Below are 21,694 nucleotides of genomic sequence, written 5' to 3' on the forward strand. Positions count from 1 at the left end.
AGGGAAAGGCGAGAGAAAGGGAAGGGAAGGGGAAAGGAAGTAAGGAAATGGAGAGGTCATGATGGGTTACTATGCTAATTTTTCTGCAGTATAGTTTGTGATGTTCGAAGTCTTTGTCCTGTAACGCTTCCATTATCGTGTTCCATAAAAGAATAGCTATCTCCTCGTGGCAGTAAGCGGTAGGCGGTGGCTGAGTGGTAGCGTGCCGGGCCCACATTCACCGCGTGATGGACGACGCGGGTTCGAATCCCCACGCTACCACCTGGGATTTTTCAGTCACCGCCGAGTGGCTTAAAACTACCCACATGCTGTCCTGAAGACCACCCATCAACCCGGACTCTAGAGGAAACCGTCCAAGTGAATCAAGAACGAGTTCCGGGGGGCAGCATGAGCCAAGAGAAGATGGCGCCACTATAAACACTTGCCTGCGCCATGACGGGCTGGGGCCGAATACCATCCAGACCTCTCAAGCAAGCCTACTGGCGCTATAGGCGTACACGTAAAAAAGAAAAGAAAAAAAAAACTCTAAGCGCAATGACCACCTCCTTTCATTAACTATAACTCTCTTCTCCCTGGTAAAGTTCCATCCTTACATAGTTCAACATATATGCGTCCTCTACCTTACCGTATACTTCTATCTGACTGCTCTTCTGAACTTGCTAACTGCATGCCTCCCCCCCTCCCACGGCCCCGCTGCACACGACTTTCTACTCAAGCTCATCCCTTTACTGTCCCAATCCCTTATGCAAGAGTTAACCAGCATCTTCACTCTTTCATCCCTATACTGTCCAGACCCCTTATGCAAGAGTTAACCAGCATCTTCACTCTTTCATCCCTCTACTGTCCAGACCCCTTATGCAAGAGTTAACCAGCATCTTCACTCTTTCATCCCTATACTGTCCAAACCCTTTATGCAAGAGTTAACCAGCATCTTCATTCTTTCATCCCTATACTGTCCAAACCCCTTATGCAAGAGTTAACCAGCATCTTCACTCTTTCATCCCTATACTGTCCAAACCCCTTATGCAAGAGTTAACCAGCATCTTCACTCTTTCATCCCTATACTGTCCAAATCCCTTATGCAAGAGTTAACCAGCATCTTCACTCTTTCATCCCTCACGCTGGTAAACTCTGGAACAATCTTCCTTCATCTGTATTTCCTCCTGCCTACGACTTGAACTCTTTCAAGAGAGGAGGGTATCAGGACACCTCTCCTCCCGAAATTGACCTCTCTTTCGGCCACTCCTCTAACTCTTTTTAGGAGCAGTGAGTAGCGGGCTTTTTTTTTTTAACATTTGGTACCTTTTATTATGCCCTTGATATGACTCCTCTGCTGTAAAAAAAAATAGTGTTATAATTTCATGACCTCTGATGTCTGGCACGTTTTACACTCCCTTCAACCCCCTCAGAAAAGCCTGCGTCCCGGCAGCCACTTACCCTTCAGTATTGCGTCCCCCACGAAGAGCTTGCCGGTGAGGTCAGCCGCCTGGTCCTTGAAGATGCGCGAGATGAGGATGGGAAGTTTGTGCTCAGCGCCTCCCTTGATGCTTAGCCCTAGCCCGGACGACCTCTGCCTGATCACCTTCACCCGCCGGATCTGGAAAAAAGTTAGAAAGTTTGGTTTAGTCGGCGCAACATCTGTGGTCATATGCCGGAGAGAGACAGAAGGGGAAGGAATTATAGGAGAAGGGAACAGACGGGACACAACCCCCGATTAATACCTGGTACCCATTCACTGCGTAGGGTATCGGAAAAGCTGCCCAAATTTTTCCACTCCGCCCGGGAATCGAACCCAGGCTCTCTCGGTTGTGAGCCGAGTGTGCTAACCACTGCACCACGAAGCCCCCGAAATGAGATGGAAGGGAAAGGGAAAAAGCAAGGATGGAGGAAGGAATAGAAGAAAAAGGAAGGGATTGGCAGAGAGGAGGAAAAGGCTTGCAGTTGATGATAGGGAGAGAAAAAGGAGAGGGAAGGAAGGGGAAAAGGAAAGAATGGAGGAAGGAATAGGAGGAGGGGAGGAAGAAGGATTAGCTGGCAGTAGATGGTAATGGAAGGATGGATGGTAATGGAAGGGAGAGGATAAAGGAAAGGATGAAGGAATGAAGGAAGTCGCAAGTATTGAGGAAGGGATTGAAGGGAGGCAGGGAGTGGCAGGATGGTAAGGGCTGGCAGCAGGGGACAGGCAGGGGTGGAGAAAGGTCAGAGGACTCGATAAAGAATCTGCAGCAATACAGCGAGGGATTAAACGCACTCCTGGGATAAGAGAATGGAGACCCCGAGGCGATATTCCCAAAGATTTCAGCATCAGCAGGCCCTCATCTTTGGCAAGGGTTCCGTGGGAGTTTGGGACATTTCCAGGGGTCGTTTTATAACCCTGGTGGTACTTTGACCCTTCTTTTGTACCGTGAACCTAAGAAACACACATTTGACAAGGCTTCCGTGGGAGTTTGGGGCATTTCCAGGGGTCGTTTTATAACCCTGGTGGTAGTTTGACCCTTCTTTTGTACCGTGAACCTAAGGAACACACATTTGACAAGGCTTCCGTGGGAGTTTGGGGCATTTCCAGGGGTCGTTTTATAACCCTGGTGGTAGTTTGACCCTTCTTCTGTACCGTGAACCTAAGGAAACACACATTTGGCAAGCCTTTCGTGGGAGTTGGGGCATTTCCAGGGGTAGTCTTATAACCCCGGTGGTAGTTTGACCCTTCTTCTGTACCGTGAACCTAAGGAACACACATTTGACAAGGCTTCCGTGGGAGTTTGGGGCATTTCCAGGGGTCGTTTTATAACCCTGGTGGTAGTTTGACCCTTCTTCTGTACCGTGAACCTAAGAAACACACATTTGACAAGGCTTCCGTGGGAGTTGGGACATTTCCAGGGGTAGTCTTATAACCCTGGTGGTAGTTTGACCCTTCTTTTGTACCGTGAACCTAAGGAACACACATTTGACAAGGCTTCCGTGGGAGTTTGGGGCATTTCCAGGGGTAGTTTTATAACCCTGTTGGTAGTTTGACCCTTCTTCTGTACCCTCAACCAAAGGAAACACTCATGCGATCCCTATTGATCTCCTTTTCGGCCTCTGGAAATAGGAAATGTCGGAGGCGGAAGCATGAGAGAAATCGACCCTGAACCGGACTATTGGAGAGGGAAATGAAATGGCGCGGCGTGAACTTAAATCTTGGTGTGATTAACTTAAGTGGCGAGATGGGCTAATGCGATCCCCTTTAGGAGGTAGCAAATAGGTGTAAGTTACCATGGTCTGATCACGTGCTCGACTCGCGATCCTCAACCCGCTCCCTTCTCACATGAGCTTGGAATTCAGGTGATGGATTTTTGGGTAGGACTGAAATCCCACATTACCACTGCTGGGTTAAGGGGAGACTGCCCACCCGTCTCCACTCCACCCGGGAATCGAGCCCAGGACCTCACGATTATTAGGGGAGCATGTTAACCACTACACTAGAGCCCTGTGTGTGTGTGTGTGTGTGTGTGTGGAGAGAGAGTGAGAGAGAGAATTACACCGTACTGCTCTCAATACAGACTTTCCAGTCATTCCACTCTTTATTTCTATTCTGAGTATAGTTCTCCAATACCACCAATGTCTAGTCTCTCCCCTGTTCGCTGTTCCCCGCCCGGTAATCCCTAACCACCCATCACTGTTCACTGGAGGCCCAACACTAAACACCCTTCATCCCTTCTCCTCCCTCCCTCACTCAATCACCCCTCTTCCGCCCTCCTCCCAGCATCCACTGAGTCGTTGCTTCACATCTCTCGCCCTTACCGTCGTCATAGCAACTGTAGGAAGCATGTTTCTCCCCCCCTGCATGACCTCTGACCCGCTGGCCCTGAGATGTAAGGCCATAGACTGTACCGTATTCTTAATCTTAAACATATCGTCGCCTCATTTCGCCCGTTTGTGAAGCCTCTCGTAGGAGTTGCTGGGATTTTCATGGACTGTTTTTGTGGTCCTTGGCATCTCATCTCTCCCTCCCTTCCCTATCTTTCCTTTCCTTTTTATTTTCTCTCCCTTGTTTATCCATACTAATTTCACCTGACCTACTTTCCCTCCCCTTCCTCTCCTTCTCTCCTGCTCTCACCAACCGTTCCATCCCTTTTTCTCTTCTCTCCTGCTTAAACCTATACCCTTTACCTGGCCAACTTTCTCCTCCCTCCCAGCACAACACCATGATTATAGATTTCGACCACACTGTTCAATCGGGCCAAGGGTGTTCAATGCTTCTTTTGCCGTACGTCCAGGAGTGTATCTACGGCAAGGTAGTCAACGTTGATGTATTCTTGGATGTATAATTTCCCTTATTCATGATACCGGAGCGCTCGTGACTTTTAATGAGCGTTGCAATGTTAGTCCTGTGAGCCTTCCTGTGAGTCCTTCCTTAAGCGGCCAATATGCTATGCTTTTTTATTGTGCTATTGCGTGACTGTAATTCCAATGCCTACAAACGGCGGTGTGGGGTGTGAGGGAGGGCATGATGAAGTGATTGATTTAAACTAGTCCGCCTTTCCTCGTTTTCTCTAAATCCCTGTTTCTACATTCTCTAGTTTGGCTCCAAGCAACGTCACGCATAAACCACGCTTCGGCCGTGTCTCCTCCCACAAACCTGCGTGTGACTTGACTTGCTGTATATAGACTTAGCACCGAGTAAGAAATTCATTATACACGAGTAAGTTTCTAAAGCCTCTCAGCAGGAGTTAATAAACAAAAGAAAACTTTGTGTTGCTTAATATGGATGAAGGAAAACTAAAATCTTGGCGCAAGCTCTCAACTTTTCCTAATAAGCAAGCGGGATGAAGTTTGCTGATCGTAACGCGGAATTGAAAATGATTATAAATATGAGTTATAATAATAATAATAATAATAATAATAATAATAATAATAATAATAATAATAATAATAATAATAATAATAATAATAATAATAATAATAATGATACTACTACTACTACTACTACTACTACTACTGCTACTACTACTACTACTAATAATAATAATAATGATTTTTTTTTATAGCTGATGAAGTGTTTCAGGGGCAAAAAAAATAAATAAATAAATAAAAGTCCGCTTTGTACTGCTCTTGCAAAGAAAATATACATATGCATATCTCTCTCTCTCTCTCTCTCTCTCTCTCTCTCTCTCTCTCTCTCTCTCTCTCTCTCTCACACACACACACACACACACACACACACACACACACACACACACACACACACACACACACACACACACACACACACACACACACACACACACACACACACACACACACACACACACACACACACACACACACACACACACACACACACACACACACACACACACACACAGGGTTGAGACATGTTCAGGGGACCAAGGGACGCCGCCTGTCGTGTTGGTAGCAAATGACCTATTGAAAGGGAAAAGTGAGGAGCTGTTCAGGCCCCTCAGAGACCCAAAGGGAAAGTTAGGGATGTGGGAGGGATTCCTGCAGTTTGTGAGACGGGTGTTGGTGAGGGGTGACTCTCCAGGGCACAGCCGGCTTGTGGCTCACTGAAAGCATACTGGATGGCTTGTAGTTAAGGAGAACACAAGGAGTGCTGACATTTTAGACTTCAGGCCGTATTACAAGCTTCATCAGTATCATCAAGTAGTTTGGTTTGCCACGAGGCCATCTCAGCCACCGACAGCGGACGATATCCCCGGCAGCTCTTCTCCACCCGTCGGGCAAGATCCTCTCTCGACCGAAGGGCCATGAATGTTACGGCCACTCAAGACTATTCAACTAGGAATTTAAGTGCGGTACGTCTTGGGAAGGCAACACGCCCACGCCCACACCCACACCCATCCTCTTCGTCTCATCAGGTCTCCTTCTCTTACTGATAGTCTTCTACCTCTTAAATTCCGCCGCCATGTTGCCTCTCTTTCTATCTTCTATCGATATTTTCACGGTGACTGCTCTTCTGAACCTGCTAACTGCATGTCTCCTCCCCTCCTGCGGCCTCGCCTCACACGACTTTCTGATCATGCTCATCCCTATACTGTCCAAACCCCTTATGCAAGAGTTAACCAGCATCTTCACTCTTTCATCCCTATACTGTCCAAACCCCTTATGCAAGAGTTAACCGGCATCTTCACTCTTTCATCCCTATATTGTCCAAACCCCTTATGCAAGAGTTAACCGGCATCTTCACTCTTTCATCCCTATACTGTCCAAACCCCTTATGCAAGAGTTAACCAGCATCTTCACTTTTTCATCCCTCACGCTGGTAAACTCTGGAACAATCTCCCTTCATCTGTATTTCCTCCTGCCTACGACTTGAACTCAAACAGTTAAACTTGCATTCTCTAGAAAGGCGAAGAGTGCGTGGAGACATGATCGAGGTTTATAAATGGATGAAGGGCTTTAATAAGGGAGACATTCATAAGGTTTTGTTGGTAAGAGAACCGGGTAGGACACGAAGTAACGGGTTTAAACTGGATAAATTCAGATTCAACAGGGACATAGGCAAAAATTGGTTTACTAACAGGGTGGTGGATGAGTGGAATAGGCTTAGCAGTCATGTGGTGAGTGCCAATACAATTGTCACATTCAAAAATAGACTAGATAAATTCATGGACAGCGATATTAGGTGGGGTTAGATACACGGGAGCTAAGGGTCAAAGGAGCTGCCTCGTACAGGTCTACCGGCCTCTTGCAGACTCCTGCGTTCTTATGTTCTTATGTTCTTATGTTCTTTCAAGGGGAGGGTATCAGGACACTCTATTCAGGAGCAGTAAGTAGCGGGCTTTTTTTTTTTTCATTATTGTTTTTTTTTACGCCCTTGCACTGTCTCGTCTGCTGTAAAAAAAAAAAAAAAAAAAAATCCCTTCCCACCCAGGCCCCCCCTTACCACACACAACCTCCCCCTCCCCCTACACATCACCATGGCGTCGGCACTACCCAAGCTTCGCCTTTCCCTTCGCCCTCAACACTGGGCCGTCATTTGTTCCCCATATTTACGTGCGTGCAGTGATGTGGCCAAAGTCTATATACACCAAGTCAAGTCACGCGCAGGTTTGTGGGAGGAGACACGGCCGAGGCGTGGTTTATGCGTGACGTTGCTTGGAGCCAAACCAGAGAATGTAGAAACAGGGATTTAGAGAAAACGAAGAAAGGCGGACTAATTTAAATCAATCACTTCAACATGCCCTCCCTCACACCCCACACCGCCGTTTGTAGGCATTGAAATTACAGTCACGCAATAGCACAATAAAAAGACATATTTTCTCGTCAGTGGCTTGCCTGAACGCGCTGTGAAAGAAGGCGAGAATGCACATCCAGAGTGCACACACGGCCCCGACTTTAGTCACCCCTGAACTGGCGGGTATTTTTCTTTTGGCTCCAAGTGACGTCATCCCGCTGCTCCGCCCCAAAACCGCCTCCTGCGCGTACCGGTCCCAGTTTTGAAGCAGAGTGACTTGACTTGGTATATATAGACTTAGGTATGGGAAGTGTTACAGCGGCGCTCCTGAATATCGTAATAGCAACCGATATTTATTATTATCCCAGAGACACACCAATACCCAAGGTGCTCATTTGTCTCTGCTGGCGGGGAGACAAACTATTAGTACTCTACGATAACAATAATGATCAATAGTATAGTCTACCAACCTCCTCCTCCTCCTCCTCCTCCTCCTACTACTACTACTACTACTACTACTACTACTACTACTATTACTACTATCGCTTATGCCCATTCTGTAGGAGGAGGCGCTATTTTTGACTAGTGATTAATGATTTGAGACGCCGAGCCAGTGAAAAATTGCTCACTACCGAAGACGAAGGTGAAGGGAATAGATCTTTTGAGTAGGAGAGAAAGGGAAGGGAAGGAACGGTGAAACAAAGGAAGGAAGGAAGGAGGGAAGGAAGGAAGGAAGGAAGGAAGGAAGGAAGGGAGGAAGGACGGAAGGAAGGAAGGAAGGATAGAGGGAAGGCATAAAGAACAGAGATAGAAAACAAACCCATTCAAATAACCAAGGAGGGAAGGAAAGAGAAACGAAAGGAGAAATAGAGGATATGAAGATCAGATCAAAGAAACAAAGGGAGGGAGGCGAACAAGAGAGAAAAGAAGCAAAGAGAGACAGAGGGAAAGAATCAAATAAAGAAACAGGAATGCGACAGGAAGACGATTTAAAACAAAGAGATGCAAATGAACAGAAAACGAAGAATGGACTGAAGGGGACACGAGTGTAAAATAAGTTAATAAAAAAGACCCAAAAAACAGAGAAAGAGCAAAATTAAGGCTGAAACTCGATTACGGGAAAGAAGTGGAAAAACATCCTGATTCTAAGACAAGCGAGAGAACTACTTGGAATGAATGGTTAAAGGAAAGGAAAGGAGAGATTGACATGAACCAAAGATGCATGCGTTTGAGTGAATAGAGAGAATGAAGAGAGAGAGAGAGAGAGCGAGAGAGAGAGAGAATGGAAGACGCTGATGGAGAGGAGATTAAAGGGAAAACACACGAGATGGAAATGGTTGAGGAAGGAAGGAAGGAAGCCGACCGGATTGTCAAAATAATGGAAAAAAGGGGGAAGGAAGATTGAAAGCAGTTATCTAGAAGGCAAAATAGAAAAGTTGGAAGACTCAAACGAAACTGATAAAAGGGAAGATGAAAATAGATTAATATATACACGAATGGAGAAAGTGGAAAGAGACTACGAGAGAAAGAAGGAAGGAAATGGAGAAAGAAATGAAGGAAGGAAGGATGGGAAACAGGAAGGAAGGAAAAAGGAGAGTGGAAGGGAAAATATGAAAAAATAGAGGAAAATATTATTATTATTATTATTATTATTATTATTATTATTATTATTATTATTATTATTATTATTATTATTATTATTATTATTATTATTATTAGTAGTAGTAGTAGTAGTAGTAGTTGTAGTAGTAGTAGTAGTAGTAGTAGTAGTAGTCGGCTGAGTTATTTCTGGGTTTTATTTTCTCTTCCTTATCATGGTTGCCTGTTATCAGAATGCTGTATGTTATGTTCCGTCCTTCTATTCACACGAGTCCTAATTTGTTTGCTCTGCTTCTCACAAAATGCGCGCCGTGAATGCAAACAAAGCCCAGTCAATCTGTATCACAAATTGCATGTTTTTTTGCGAGAGTGTATGACTTAACTTTGAATTATTTACTTGTGTTTTGTTCACGAAGATATATTCTCTCTCTCTCTCTCTCTCTCTCTCTCTCTCTCTCTCTCTCTCTGTGTCTATCTGTGTCTATCTGTCTCTGTCTGTCTGTCTGTCTCTCTCTCTCTCTCTCTCTCTCTCTCTCTCTCTCTCTCTCTCTCTCTCTCTCTCTCTCTCTCTTAAAGTTTATATATATTAAGCGGCCAATGAACCTATCTGTATTATCAAGGTTTTTTCAGGAGAGGAGGACGAAAAGTTGAAAAAAAGAGATATTTATAAAGAAACACACATTCATCTACCTCCTAAAAACACTAGACAAAAAAATATCACGAAATAGAGTTAACTCCTTCAGTGAGGATTTCCTACAAGAAGACATCACCAAGCTACAGGAATGGAACAAAAAGTGGCTGCTACAATTCAAGGAAGAAAAATGTAAAGTCCTGCGCCTTGGGAGGGGATATCTTGCACACCAATACCACATGGGAAACACTCCACTATCCACCACAGAGGCAGAAAAAGACCTGGGACTATATGTTACCAGGCTACCAGTGAAGGGATATCCAGCACACCAATACCACATGGGAAACACTCCACTATCCACCACAGAGCCAGAGAAAGACCTGGGAGTGTATGTTACCAGGCTACCAGTGAAGGGATATCCAGCACACCAATTCCACATGGGAAACACTCCACTATCCACCACAGAGACAGAGAAAGACCTGGGACTATATGTTACCAGGCTACCAGTGAAGGGATATCCAGCACACCAATACGACATGGGAAACACTCCACTCTCCACCACAGAGGCAGAGAAAGACCTGGGACTATATGTTACCAGGCTACCAGTGAAGGGATATCCAGCATACCAATACCACATGGGAAACACTCCACTATCCACCACAGAGGCAGAGAAAGACCTGAGACAGAAAGGGAAGGAATTATAGGAGAAGGGAACAGACCCCAGGAGACGGGACACAACCCCCGATTAATACCTGGTACCCATTCACTGCTGGGTGGACAGGGGCGTCCTTAGGGTATCGGAAAAGCCGCCCAAATCATTCCACTCCGCCCGGGAATCGAACCTGGGCTCTCTTGGTTGTGAGCCGAGTGTACTAACCACTGCACCACGAAGCCAACCAAATCTATCATGAACTCTTTTACTGAGCCCATATTCTGAAACATTTACATCCAAGTACAAGTTGTGGCTATTTCCATGGGTAGTTTTATAACCCTAGCGATCGTTTGACAAGACATTTACACAAAGAGCATATATATAAACTCAAGATAACCCTTTTAACTTCCCCTGAGGCCTTCGAAAATGTTTGCTATAAGATCCCGAAAGCATCCGTGACTAAGGGAGTTGGATCCTGTTAACAAGCCCTAGAGTTAATACCACCAAGGGCAGGGAGGGATTATTAACACACTATTCGCTGCCTTGTATCCCCTGTTCCGTCTCCCCTCAAATTAGGTCTGATCCCTTTACAAAGCCCCGCCACATCATCGGGCAATACCTTCCACCTCTTTTGGGATCCGGGTCAACCAGAGTGTAAAGATGAGGGTTTGAATTCCATGTTTGGGGTCTTCATTTGTCACCGAAGGAAGGAAGTAAGATTAGATTTATTGGTTTTTGTTATTATTATTAATATGATCGTTGTTTGTAAAGAGTGTAGAGAAGCGATGTTGATATTTAGTTTTTTGGTGTTTTTCATGAATTTTGTCACCGAAGGAAGGAAGTAAGATTAGATTTATTGGTTTTTGTTATTATTGTTAATATTATCATCGCTGTTTTCAATTATTATTATTTTTTTGGTGGGGGGTATTTTTTATGAATTTTGTGACCGAAGTAAGGAAGGAAGGAAGGAAGGAAGGAAGGAAGGAAGGAAGGAAGGAAGGAAGGAAGGAAGGAAGGAAGGAAGGAAGGAAGGCAGAAAGGAAGGAAGGCAGGAAGGAAGGAAGGAAGGAAGGAAGGAAAGAAGGAAGGAAGGAAGGAAGGAAGGAAGGAAGGAAGGAAGGAAGGCAGAAAGGAAGGAAGGAAGGAAGGAAGGAAGGCAGAAAGGAAGGAAGGAAGGCAGAAAGGAAGGAAGGAAGGAAAGAAGGAAGGAAGGATGGCAGAAAGGAAGGAAGGAAGGAAGGAAGGAAGGAAGGAAAGAAGGAAGGAAGGAAGGAAGGAAGGAAGGAAGGGAGGAAAGAAAGAAAGAAAGAAAGAAAGAAAGAAAGGAAGGAAAGAAGAAAGAAAGAAAGGAAGGAAGGAAGGTCTGATTTATTTATTATTATTATTATTATTATCATCAATGTTGTCAATCATTATTAATTTCAACAAGATCAGTACCCAAACACGCCACCTCCAGAAGCTGATCTCCCTTTTTTGGCCACTTCTGAACAATTTTTTTTACAGGGGCAGTGTTTAGCGGGCATTGTTTCTCTCATAATCGCTTGTTTTCCCTTTGAGCAGCTTCCTTCACTGTAAAAACAATCTACAATCATTTATCTCTTAGTTATATGAAGTGCAATCGGCCTGGGGAAGGATATGTACGCACAGGGATGAAGGGATTTGCAGCGTGCGGTGAGGCTGGATATATGAGAGACAGGCATACACATTCAGGCCAGTCATGTGGAATTGGAATAAGATAGTTTGGTTTAGTCGGCGCAACATCTGTGGTCATATGCCGGAGAGGGACAGAAGGGGAAGGAATTATAGGAGAAGGGAACAGACCCCAGGAGACGGGACACAACCCCCGATTAATACCTGGTACCCATACACTGCTGGGTGGACAGGGGCGTAGGGTATCGGAAAAGCCGCCCAAATTTTTCAACTCCGCCCGGGAATCGAACCCGGGCTCTCTCGGTTGTGAGCTCAAGTGTGCTAACCACTGCACCACGAAGCCTCCGGTTATTAGAACAACATACCACGGAACATATGAGGCAAAGGCGTCCACATAATAGCCAGTGGTCTCTCTCCATTATCAGAACAACATGCGTCAGAGAATATGAGGCAAAAATCAGCATTCTCATATAACCAGTCATGTGGAATTGGACTATTATTACTATTACTAGAACAACATAGCGTCCACATATCAGCTAGTGGCCTCTCTCCATTATCAGAACAACATGCGTCAGAGAATATGAGGCAAAAAAAAGCATCCTCATAATAAGCCAGTCATGTGGAATTGGACTTTTGTTACTATTATTAGAACAACATAGCGTCCACATATCAGCCAGTGGCCTCTCTCCATTATCAGAACAACATGCGTCAGAGAATATGAGGCAAAAATCAGCATTCTCATACAAGCCAGTCATGTGGAATTGGATCTTCCTTATAATCTGAGCAAAATACGACTGAGGATATGAGGGAAAGACATCCACATAATAAGCCAGCCATGTGGACTTGGTATTCTAATCTTATCTGAGCAACATACGACTGAGATTATGAGGGTAAGGCATCCACATATAAGCCAGCCATGTGGACTTAGCATTCTAATCTTATCTGAACAACATACGACTGAGATTATGAGGGAAAGGCAACCACATAATAAGCCAGCCATGTGGACTTAGCATTCTAATCTTATCTGAACAACATACGATTGAGAATATGAGACAGAAAGCATCCACAAAAAAACAGTCAGGTGGAATTGAACTCGATATTAATATAGCAACATACGACTTGATATACGAGGCAAAGAAATTCTCATACAAGTCAGTCGGAGGAAATTAGTATCAGAATAACAAACTATGAGGCTGATTCGTCCATATATACGTCAGTCATGTGAGTTTAGCTTTTTACTATCATCAAAACAACACAAGACTAAACATGGGGTGGCTGAGTGGATAGCGTGACGGCGCCGCGTTCAGGACGATGCGAGTTCGATCCCCGCCCGGTGCCACCAAGCTGGGATTTTTCTACCCCCGCCGAGTGGCTTAAGACTACCCACATGCTGTCCAGAAGACCACCTATCAACCCGGACTCTAGACAGTCGTTTCAAATTAGTTTCTCCATTACCAAAACAACATGCAACCTCTACCGTGTTTTGCGTTCGAGCCAAAATCGAATATGTACCAGGTCCGACCACGCGGGATGAAAAATAATACAAAGTCCAGTTCCCAGTCCCGTCAACACACGCAATGCAGACTGACTTTCGGGTTTGACATTTTATTATATACATCAACTGGCTGCATGAGTTTTGTGATGGCGTGGGAATGTGTGGGTGTTTACATTAGCGTGAGAAATTTACTTAATGTGCGTGTGTGTGTGTGTGTGTGTGTGTGTGTGTGTGTGTGTGTGTGGTGGTGGGTGGGTGGGGGGGGGGGGGAGTCATGCTGAGTGGATGGCGTAGTGTAGCTGAGAAGAAATACGAGGAGACAAGATTTACACAGATTTACATAGATATTCAGACTACACATAGACGAGTGGGGTGGAGTCGAGGCAAGGTGGCCGGGGCAAGTTTGGTAGTATAGAGGAGGAGGAGGAGACAGAGCTGTAAGGTGTTTGGTTGGTAGGTTTGGTTGCCGGGCTAGTCACTGTTTGGTAGAAGATGAAGAGAAAGAGGATTAGCGATATGAGTGAGGTTAAGTGAGGTTACCAGGTTAGTCACTGTTTGGTAGAAGATGAAGAGGAATAGGATTAGCGATATGAGTGAGGTTAAGTTAAGTGAGGTTACCGAGTTAGTCACTGTTTGGTATAGGAGATGAAGAGAAAGAGGATTAGCGATATGAGAGAGGTTAAGTTAAGTGAGGTTACCAGGTTAGTCACTGTTTGGTATAGGAGACGAAGAGGAAGAGGAGGAGAGCTGTGAGTGAGGTTAAGTTAAGTGAGGTTACCGAGTTAGTCACTGTTTGGTAGAAGATGAAGAGAAAGAGGATTAGCGATATAAGTGAGGTTAAGTTAAGTGAGGTTACCAGATTAGTCACTGTTTGGTATAGGAGATGAAGAGGAAGAGGATTAGCGATATGAGTGAGGTTAAGTTAAGTGAGGTTACCAGGTTAGTCACTGTCTGGTACTTGATGAAGAGGAAGGCGAGGAGAAATGTGAGTGAGGTTAAGTTAAGTGAGGTTACCAGGTTAGTCACTGTTTGGTATAGGAGATGAAGAGGAAGAGTAGGAGAGCTGTGAGTGAGGTTAAGTTAAGTGAGGTTACCAGGTTAGTCACTGTCTGGTAGTCGATGAAGAGGAAGGCGAGGAGAAATGTGAGCGAGGTTAAGTTAAGTGAGGTTACAAGGTTAGTCACTGTCTGGTACTTGATGAAGAGGAAGGCGAGGAGAAATGTGAGTGAGGTTAAGTTAAGTGAGGTTACCAGGTTAGTCACTGTTTGGTATAGGAGACGAAGAGGAAGAGGAGGAGAGATATGAGTGAGGTTAAGTTAAGTGAGGTTACCGAGTTAGTCACTGTCTGGTATAGGAGATGAAGAGGAACACGAGGAGAGATATGAGTGAGGTTAAGTTAAGTGAGGTTACCGAGTTAGTCACTGTTTGGTATAGGAGATGAAGAGGAACACGAGGAGAGATATGAGTGAGGTTAAGTTAAGTGAGGTTACCGAGTTAGTCACTGTTTGGTATAGGAGATGAAGAGGAACACGAGGAGAGATATGAGTGAGGTTAAGTTAAGTGAGGTTACCGAGTTAGTCACTGTTTGGTATAGGAGATGAAGAGAAAGAGGATTAGCGATATGAGTGAGGTTAAGTTAAGTGAGGTTACCGAGTTAGTCACTGTTTGGTGTAGGAGATGAAGAGGAATAGGAATAGAGATATGAGTGAGGTTAAGTTAAGTGCGGTTACCGAGTTAGTCACTGTTTGGTATAGGAGACGAAGAGGAAGAGGAGGAGAGCTGTGAGTGAGGTTAAGTTAAGTGAGGTTACCAGGTTAGAGTCACTGTTTGGTATAGGAGACGAAGAGGAAGAGGAGGAGAGCTGTAAGTGAGGTTAAGTTAAGTGAGGTTACCAGGTTAGAGTCACTGTTTGGTATAGGAGACGAAGAGGAAGAGGAGGAGAGCTGTGAGTGAGGTTAAGTTAAGTGAGGTTACCGAGTTAGTCACTGTTTGGTATAGGAGATGAAGAGAAAGAGGATTAGCGATATGAGTGAGGTTAAGTTAAGTGAGGTTACCAGGTTAGTCACTGTTTGGTATAGGAGATGAAGAGAAAGAGGATTAGCGATATGAGTGAGGTTAAGTTAAGTGAGGTTACCGAGTTAGTCACTGTCTGGTATAGGAGATGAAGAGGAATAGGATTAGCGATATGAGTGAGGTTAAGTTAAGTGAGGTTACCGAGTTAGTCACTGTTTGGTAGAAGATGAAGAGAAAGAGGATTAGCGATATGAGTGAGGTTAAGTTAAGTGAGGTTACCAGATTAGTCACTGTTTGGTATAGGAGATGAAGAGGAATAGGAATAGAGATATGAGTGAGGTTAAGTTAAGTGAGGTTACCAGGTTAGTCAATGTCTGGTAGTTGATGAAGAGGAAGGCGAGGAGAAATGCGAGTGAGGTTAAGTTAAGTGAGGTTACAAGGTTAGTCACTGTCTAGTAGTTGATGAAGAGGAAGGCGAGGAGAAATGTGAGTGAGGTTAAGTTAAGTGAGGTTACAAGGTTAGTCACTGTCTAGTAGTTGATGAAGAGGAAGGCGAGGAGAAATGCGAGTGAGGTTAAGTTAAGTGAGGTTACAAGGTTAGTCACTGTTTGGTAGAAGATGAAGAGAAAGAGGATTAGCGATATGAGTGAGGTTAAGTTAAGTGAGGTTACCAGGTTAGTCACTGTCTGGTACTTGATGAAGAGGAAGGCGAGGAGAAATGTGAGTGAGGATAAGTTAAGTGAGGTTACCAAGTTAGTCATTGTCTGGTATTTGATGAAGAGGAAGGCGAGGAGAAATGCGAGTGAGGTTAAGTTAAGTGAGGTTACAAGGTTAGTCACTGTTTGGTATAGGAGATGAAGAGAAGGAGGATTAGCGATATGAGTGAGGTTAAGTGAGGTTACCGAGTTAGTCACTGTTTGGTATAGGAGATGAAGAGGAAGACGAGGAGAGCTGTCAGAGCGGTCGAGTCAGAGGGTAAGGTCGCCGGCTAGTCAGTCAGGGCTCAGTCAGTAAGGGCTCAGGCAAGGGCAAGCAACCTCAGGCACTCCCTCAGTAAATCCCTTCCATCCCTCTGCCCCTCACTGATATATGTTACCTGTGATCCCTGGCCTGTCTCTCCCTCTCTCTCGCTTTTTCTCTCTTTCTCTTCCTCTGTTTTCTGTATATTTTGTTTCCCTCTTTGTGTGTGTGTGTGTGTGTGTGTGTGTGTGTGTGTGTGTGTGTGTGTGTGTGTGTGTGTGTGTGTGTGTGTTACCACCTTCCCCTTGTCTCTGTCTATCTATATCTATCTATCTATCTACCTATCTGTCTATCTTATCTATTTCTCTCTCGTGTCCAATCCTGCCCCTTCTCTCCTTTCATGTATTAAGCTTGCCTTTGAATGTACCTTCCCTTCGCCCCTCAACCCAGTTCCTTTTCAGTCTTATCAATAGGGGACGGATTTTTATTATTCCATACTCTGTTTTCCCTACCATATCATTATCCCGTGTGTGTGTGTGTGTGTGTGTGTGTGTGTGTGTGTGTGTGTGTGTGTGTGTGTGTGTGTGTGTGTGTGTGTGTGTGTTTTCTGAGTTCACTGTTGCATTTCACGGCAAACAATATTTTTTCCCCAACTGACTAACATTTTTTTTTTAACTTTCTCTTCCTCCTCCTCCTCCTCCTCCTCCTCCTCCTCTTTTTCAACCATATTCCATTCCTACAAGTAAGACATTCAAGGTTCCACTTATCCCTCCTCTCCTCCTCCTTCCCCCCCCTCCTCCTCGTCCTCCTCCTCCTCCTCCTCTGGGTCCAGGCTACAGGTCTTTGTAAACAGGTCGACGTTATGTAAATACTTCTCTCTGTCCCTTCAAAACAATCCCACACGTCTCGGCCTCTCCTGAGAACCTCCCGCCCACCTACCCTTTTCATAACACTGGTCGGCTTCGGGGCTCGATCGGCGGCCACCTCGAAGCGCCTGGATGTATTGTTTGTTTTGAAATAGTAATGTGATTGTGTGGGCTTTTAGTGGTGTAAGAATAGGGATGGGTTAAGGTAGTTGGTTGATTTATACTGTTGTTGTTGTTGGTGGTGGTGGTGTTGGTGGTGGTGGTATTGGTGGTGGTGGTGTTGTCCTCACCACAAAGCCATTTTCTAACCTTCAGGGAAAGGTTTTGCATTTTAATCCAGGCTGCAAAATTTTTCAGGCACACACAAAGGGTCTCCCGCTGACAACTTTTCTCCGAGGACTCAAAGAAACAGCCTATACGCTTGTGTAGTTTTTCTTTTTCTCTTACGGCAAGGAAAGCAGCTCAAGGGCAAAAGATTCATAGCAAAAAGTAAATAGAAAAGACCGCTTATCGCTGTTCCTGCCTCTCTCATCTCCCGTAGCAACGAGTGTCATGCATCTGCGACATCCACCTTCTCGAGACCTCCTGTTCGAACCTAAGTCTATATATATACCAAGTCAAGTCACTCTGCTTCAAACTGCGACCGGTACGCGCAGGGGGCGGTTTTGGGGCGGAGCATCGGGATGACGTCACTTGGAGCCAAAAAAAATACCCGCCAGTTCAGGGGTGACTAAAGTTGGGGCCGTGTGTGCACTCTGGATGTGCATTCTCGCCTTCTTTCACAGCGCGTTCAGGCAAGCCACTGATGAAAAAATATGTCTTGTTATTGTGCTATTGCGTGACTGTAATTCCAATGCCTACAAACGGCGGTGTGGGGTGTGAGGGAGGGCATGTTGAAGTGATTGATTTAAATTAGTCCGCCTTTCCTCGTTTTCTCTAAATCCCTGTTTGTACATTCTCTAGTTTGGCTCCAAGCAGCGTCACGCATAAACCACGCCTCGGCCGTGTCTCCTCCCACAAATCTGCGCGTGACTTGACTTGGTGTATATAGACTTTGGTTCGAATGGGTTGGATTGATTTCCCTGCCCTTGATATTCTCCTATGATGACGCTGGCGACCTCTGGCAGTGCTTCTGTTTTCATTAAAGGAGAGGAGGAAGAGGAGGAGGAGGAGGAGGAGAACCCAATTTTCTTAAGAGCATTGCCCTTTATGCCTTCACATGACACTGGATTTCAACGAGGCTATTTTTACTGGCAAAGAAAATTCATCAGCCCAGCGAGGACCTTGAGGGAGACCGGGACTGCTAGTTATCCCCGGCCAGACAGTGCCATCGCCTCGCATGATCAAGGTCCCTCGTGGTAAAGGATTCAGAGAACAACCAAGATCCAGGACCAGGGACCAAGTTGTTATGGACATCATGGAAGGTTCTTAGGGTCAAATTCTCGAACACCTCGGCGCCTAAGCACACACATTTGGCAAGGCTTTCGTAGGGGTTTGGGGCAATTCCACGAGTAGCTTTTGGACCCTGGTGGTAGTTTGATCATTCAGAGTACAACCAAGATCCAGGACCAGTGACCAAGTAGTTATGGACGTCAAGGAAGGTTCTTAGGGTCAAATTCTCGAACACCTCAGCGCCCAAGCACACACATTTGGCAAGGCTTTCGTAGGGGTTTGGGGAATTCCACGAGTAGCTTTTTGACCCTGGTGGTAATTTGATCATTCAGAGAACAACCAAGATCCAGGACCAGGGACCAAGTTGTTACGGAGCTCATGCTGGGAAGGTTCTTAGGGTCAGTCTTGAACATCTCAGCGCCCAAGCACACACATTTGGCAAGGCTTTCGTAGGGGTTTGGGGCAATTCCATGAGTAGCTTTTTGACCCTGGTGGTAATTTGATCATTCAGAGTACAACCAAGATCCAGGACCAGTGACCAAGTAGTTATGGACGTCATGGAAGGTTCTTAGGGTCAAATTCTCGAGCACCTCGGCGCCTAGGCAGATACATTTGGCAAGGCTTTCGTAGGGGTTTGGGGCGTATTTCCAGTCTCTCTCGGGTCTGTGGTCCCTGAGTGAAGACGCTCGGCCGTAGCTTCGAAACTAACCGCGGCGTGTCATGGAAAATACCCTCATTGTGATTCCCACGCCAAATTATCCTGCGGGACTAAACTACACCTAACTTAACCTAACCTAGCCTGAAAGTTGGAAAGTTTCGTTTAGTCGGCGCAACATCTGTGGTCATATGCCGAAGAGAGACAGAAGGGGAAGGAATTATAGGAGAAGGGAACAGATCCCAGGAGACGGGACACAACCCCCGATTAATACCTGGTACCCATTCACTGTTGGGTAACCTAGCCTGACCTGACCGGTTCAAGAGTGGGCGTCACTTACCCGTACAGAGAAGAGAAATACGCCCCCCCCTCCTCCCCCCGGACACGAATATAATGTTCATCGATACTTCAACTTTAGACGATAACATAATATTTTAGCGAGGACTTTGAGTGATGGGCGGGAGTGACAAGGAGAAAATCCGCTAACCGCTACTGATGGATTTGGTGAGAGAGGCAAAAGCAGCGATTAGCGGGTTTTTTTATTGCTATTTTTTATTTTTTTACGTTTGAGTTGCATTCGTTGTCGTAAAAGAAAAAAATAACAGTCTACACAACTGCTCTAAGAAAAATATGTATACGTTCTTTTTGAGTCTTCAGTAAATATTGTTACTGGGAGGACCTTTATGTACAGAATATTCTGCAGATGAGTTCCAAGCAGGTGGGCGGTGGCTGAGTGGTAGCGTGCTGGGCCCACATTCACCGCGTGATGGACGACGCGGGTTCGAATCCCCACGCTACCACCTGGGATTTTTCAGTCACCGCCGAGTGGCTTAAAACTACCCACATGCTGTCCTGAAGACCACCCATCAACCCGGACTCTAGAGGAAACCGTCCAAGTGAATCAAGGAGTTCCGGGGGGCAGCATGAGCCAAGAGACGATGGCGCCACTATAAACACTTGCCTGCGCCATGACGAACTGGGGCCGACTACCATCCAGGCGCTATAGGCGTTCACGTAAAAGAAAAAGTGTTCTTTAAACTTTTCTTTGTGGCCCGGTTTTGTTCGTTTTTTTTTTCCCTTGTGATCGATCATTACGCTTTTTGACAATGCAAGGAACTTAGACTGTAGCTATTTCCTCCTGCCTACGACTTGAACTCTTCTACGAGGGGAGTAACGACCCTCTCTCTTGGCTACTCGGAATGCCATCGTTTTGTAGGAGCGGCGCTTAACGTGTTTTTTTCCAATCTTTCTTTCTGTAATCTGTTTCCGTTGTTGTAAAAAAATATATAAAGGGGAAAGTAGAACAGAACCAGAAGTCGTGTTCCTCGAATGAAAAATGACACAGAACTTTTTGTACATAGAAAACTCTTTGTGCGAATATATATATATAAAAAAAACTATTTCCGATTCTATGAAAGTCTCTCTCTCTCTCTCTCTCTCTCTCTCTCTCTCTCTCTCTCTCTCTCTCTCTCTCTCTCTCTCTCTCACTCTCTCTCTCTCTCTCTCTCTCTCTCTCTCTCTCTCTCTCTCTCTCTCTCTCTCTCTCTCTCACACTCACTCACTCATTCACACACTCACTCACACAACTCATTCACCCTCTCTCACTCATCCCCCCCCCACCCCCCACATACACACAGGAAAAGTTGGACAAATTTAAGGAAAAGTTGGAGAAATACAGATAGACGGAGACGGGACCACACGAGCGTAAGCCCAGGCTCTGTAAAACTACAACTAGGAAAATACAACTAGGTAAATACACACACACACACACACACACACACACACACACACACACACACACACACACACACACACACACACACACTCACCCTGGCATCGGGACCGTTGTTGTCGACCGTCTTGGTGCTGATGACGAGCTGTTCCCGCTGCAGCACCAGGGAGTCCGAGGTCAGGATCAGCTTGACGGGCTGGGGCTTGGACTTGCCATCGCTCACGCTCACCAGCCCGGCGTGCATCTGGAACAAGACAGAAAATTGGTGTTAGCGTATATGGATAAAAAATGCCGCGTGCGTGTGCCGGGGAGGTCTGAGGCTGCGTGCGTGCCTGGGGGTAAGGTAAGGTACGGTACAGTTGGGAGCATGCGCCATAGCTGCATGTGACGAGGGCTCTCATATCATATTTAGATATATTTTCCTTAAAAAAGCGAAGGGTAAGAAGGGACTTAATCGAAGTGTTCAAAATCCTTAATAGACTCGAAAACATTAACCCGGATAGTCTATTTCAGAGAGACCCCAACACAATAACACGCAGCAACGGTATGAAGTTAAAGGGAAGTAGATGTAACACATTGGCGCGCAGAAGTTATTTCAATAATAGAGTCGTCGATCACTGGAATAGACTCCCACCGTCAGTAGTTAGCGCACAGAGTATCAATAGCTTCAAGTCTTCATTGGATAAGTACTTCAGGGATATAAGATTTTACTGACCCTTTTCGAATGTTTCAGGCACACTGCAGCACGACGCCAACCTGACGACTTAATAATTTCCCGCACAGCTTAGGTCACCAGTAGCGTAAGTTAAGGGTAGTAATTTCCTTTTATTTCTCCCTTTACTGTAAAATTTCCATCTCCCTTTCTTCCTTAA

The 21,694-nt window shown here is 45.4% G+C and overlaps 1 protein-coding gene across 4 annotated transcripts in view; it reads right to left on the reverse strand.

Moving 5' to 3' along the window:
* Positions 1-21,694, reverse strand: part of LOC127002411 (gamma-2-syntrophin-like) — a 124,886-nt gene that overhangs the window by 20,394 nt on the left and 82,798 nt on the right. For all 4 annotated transcript variants that reach the window (XM_050868302.1, XM_050868301.1, XM_050868303.1 and 1 more), the window contains 2 exons: positions 20,920-21,066; positions 1,438-1,597 (listed from right to left, as the gene is read on the reverse strand). In XM_050868302.1, the coding sequence (XP_050724259.1) occupies positions 1,438-1,597; positions 20,920-21,066 (307 nt within the window). The remainder of the gene's footprint in view (positions 1-1,437; positions 1,598-20,919; positions 21,067-21,694) is intronic.

The sequence above is a fragment of the Eriocheir sinensis genome, chromosome 23 (genome assembly GCF_024679095.1).
Source record: "Eriocheir sinensis breed Jianghai 21 chromosome 23, ASM2467909v1, whole genome shotgun sequence".
NCBI classification, from domain to species: Eukaryota; Metazoa; Arthropoda; class Malacostraca; order Decapoda; family Varunidae; genus Eriocheir; species Eriocheir sinensis.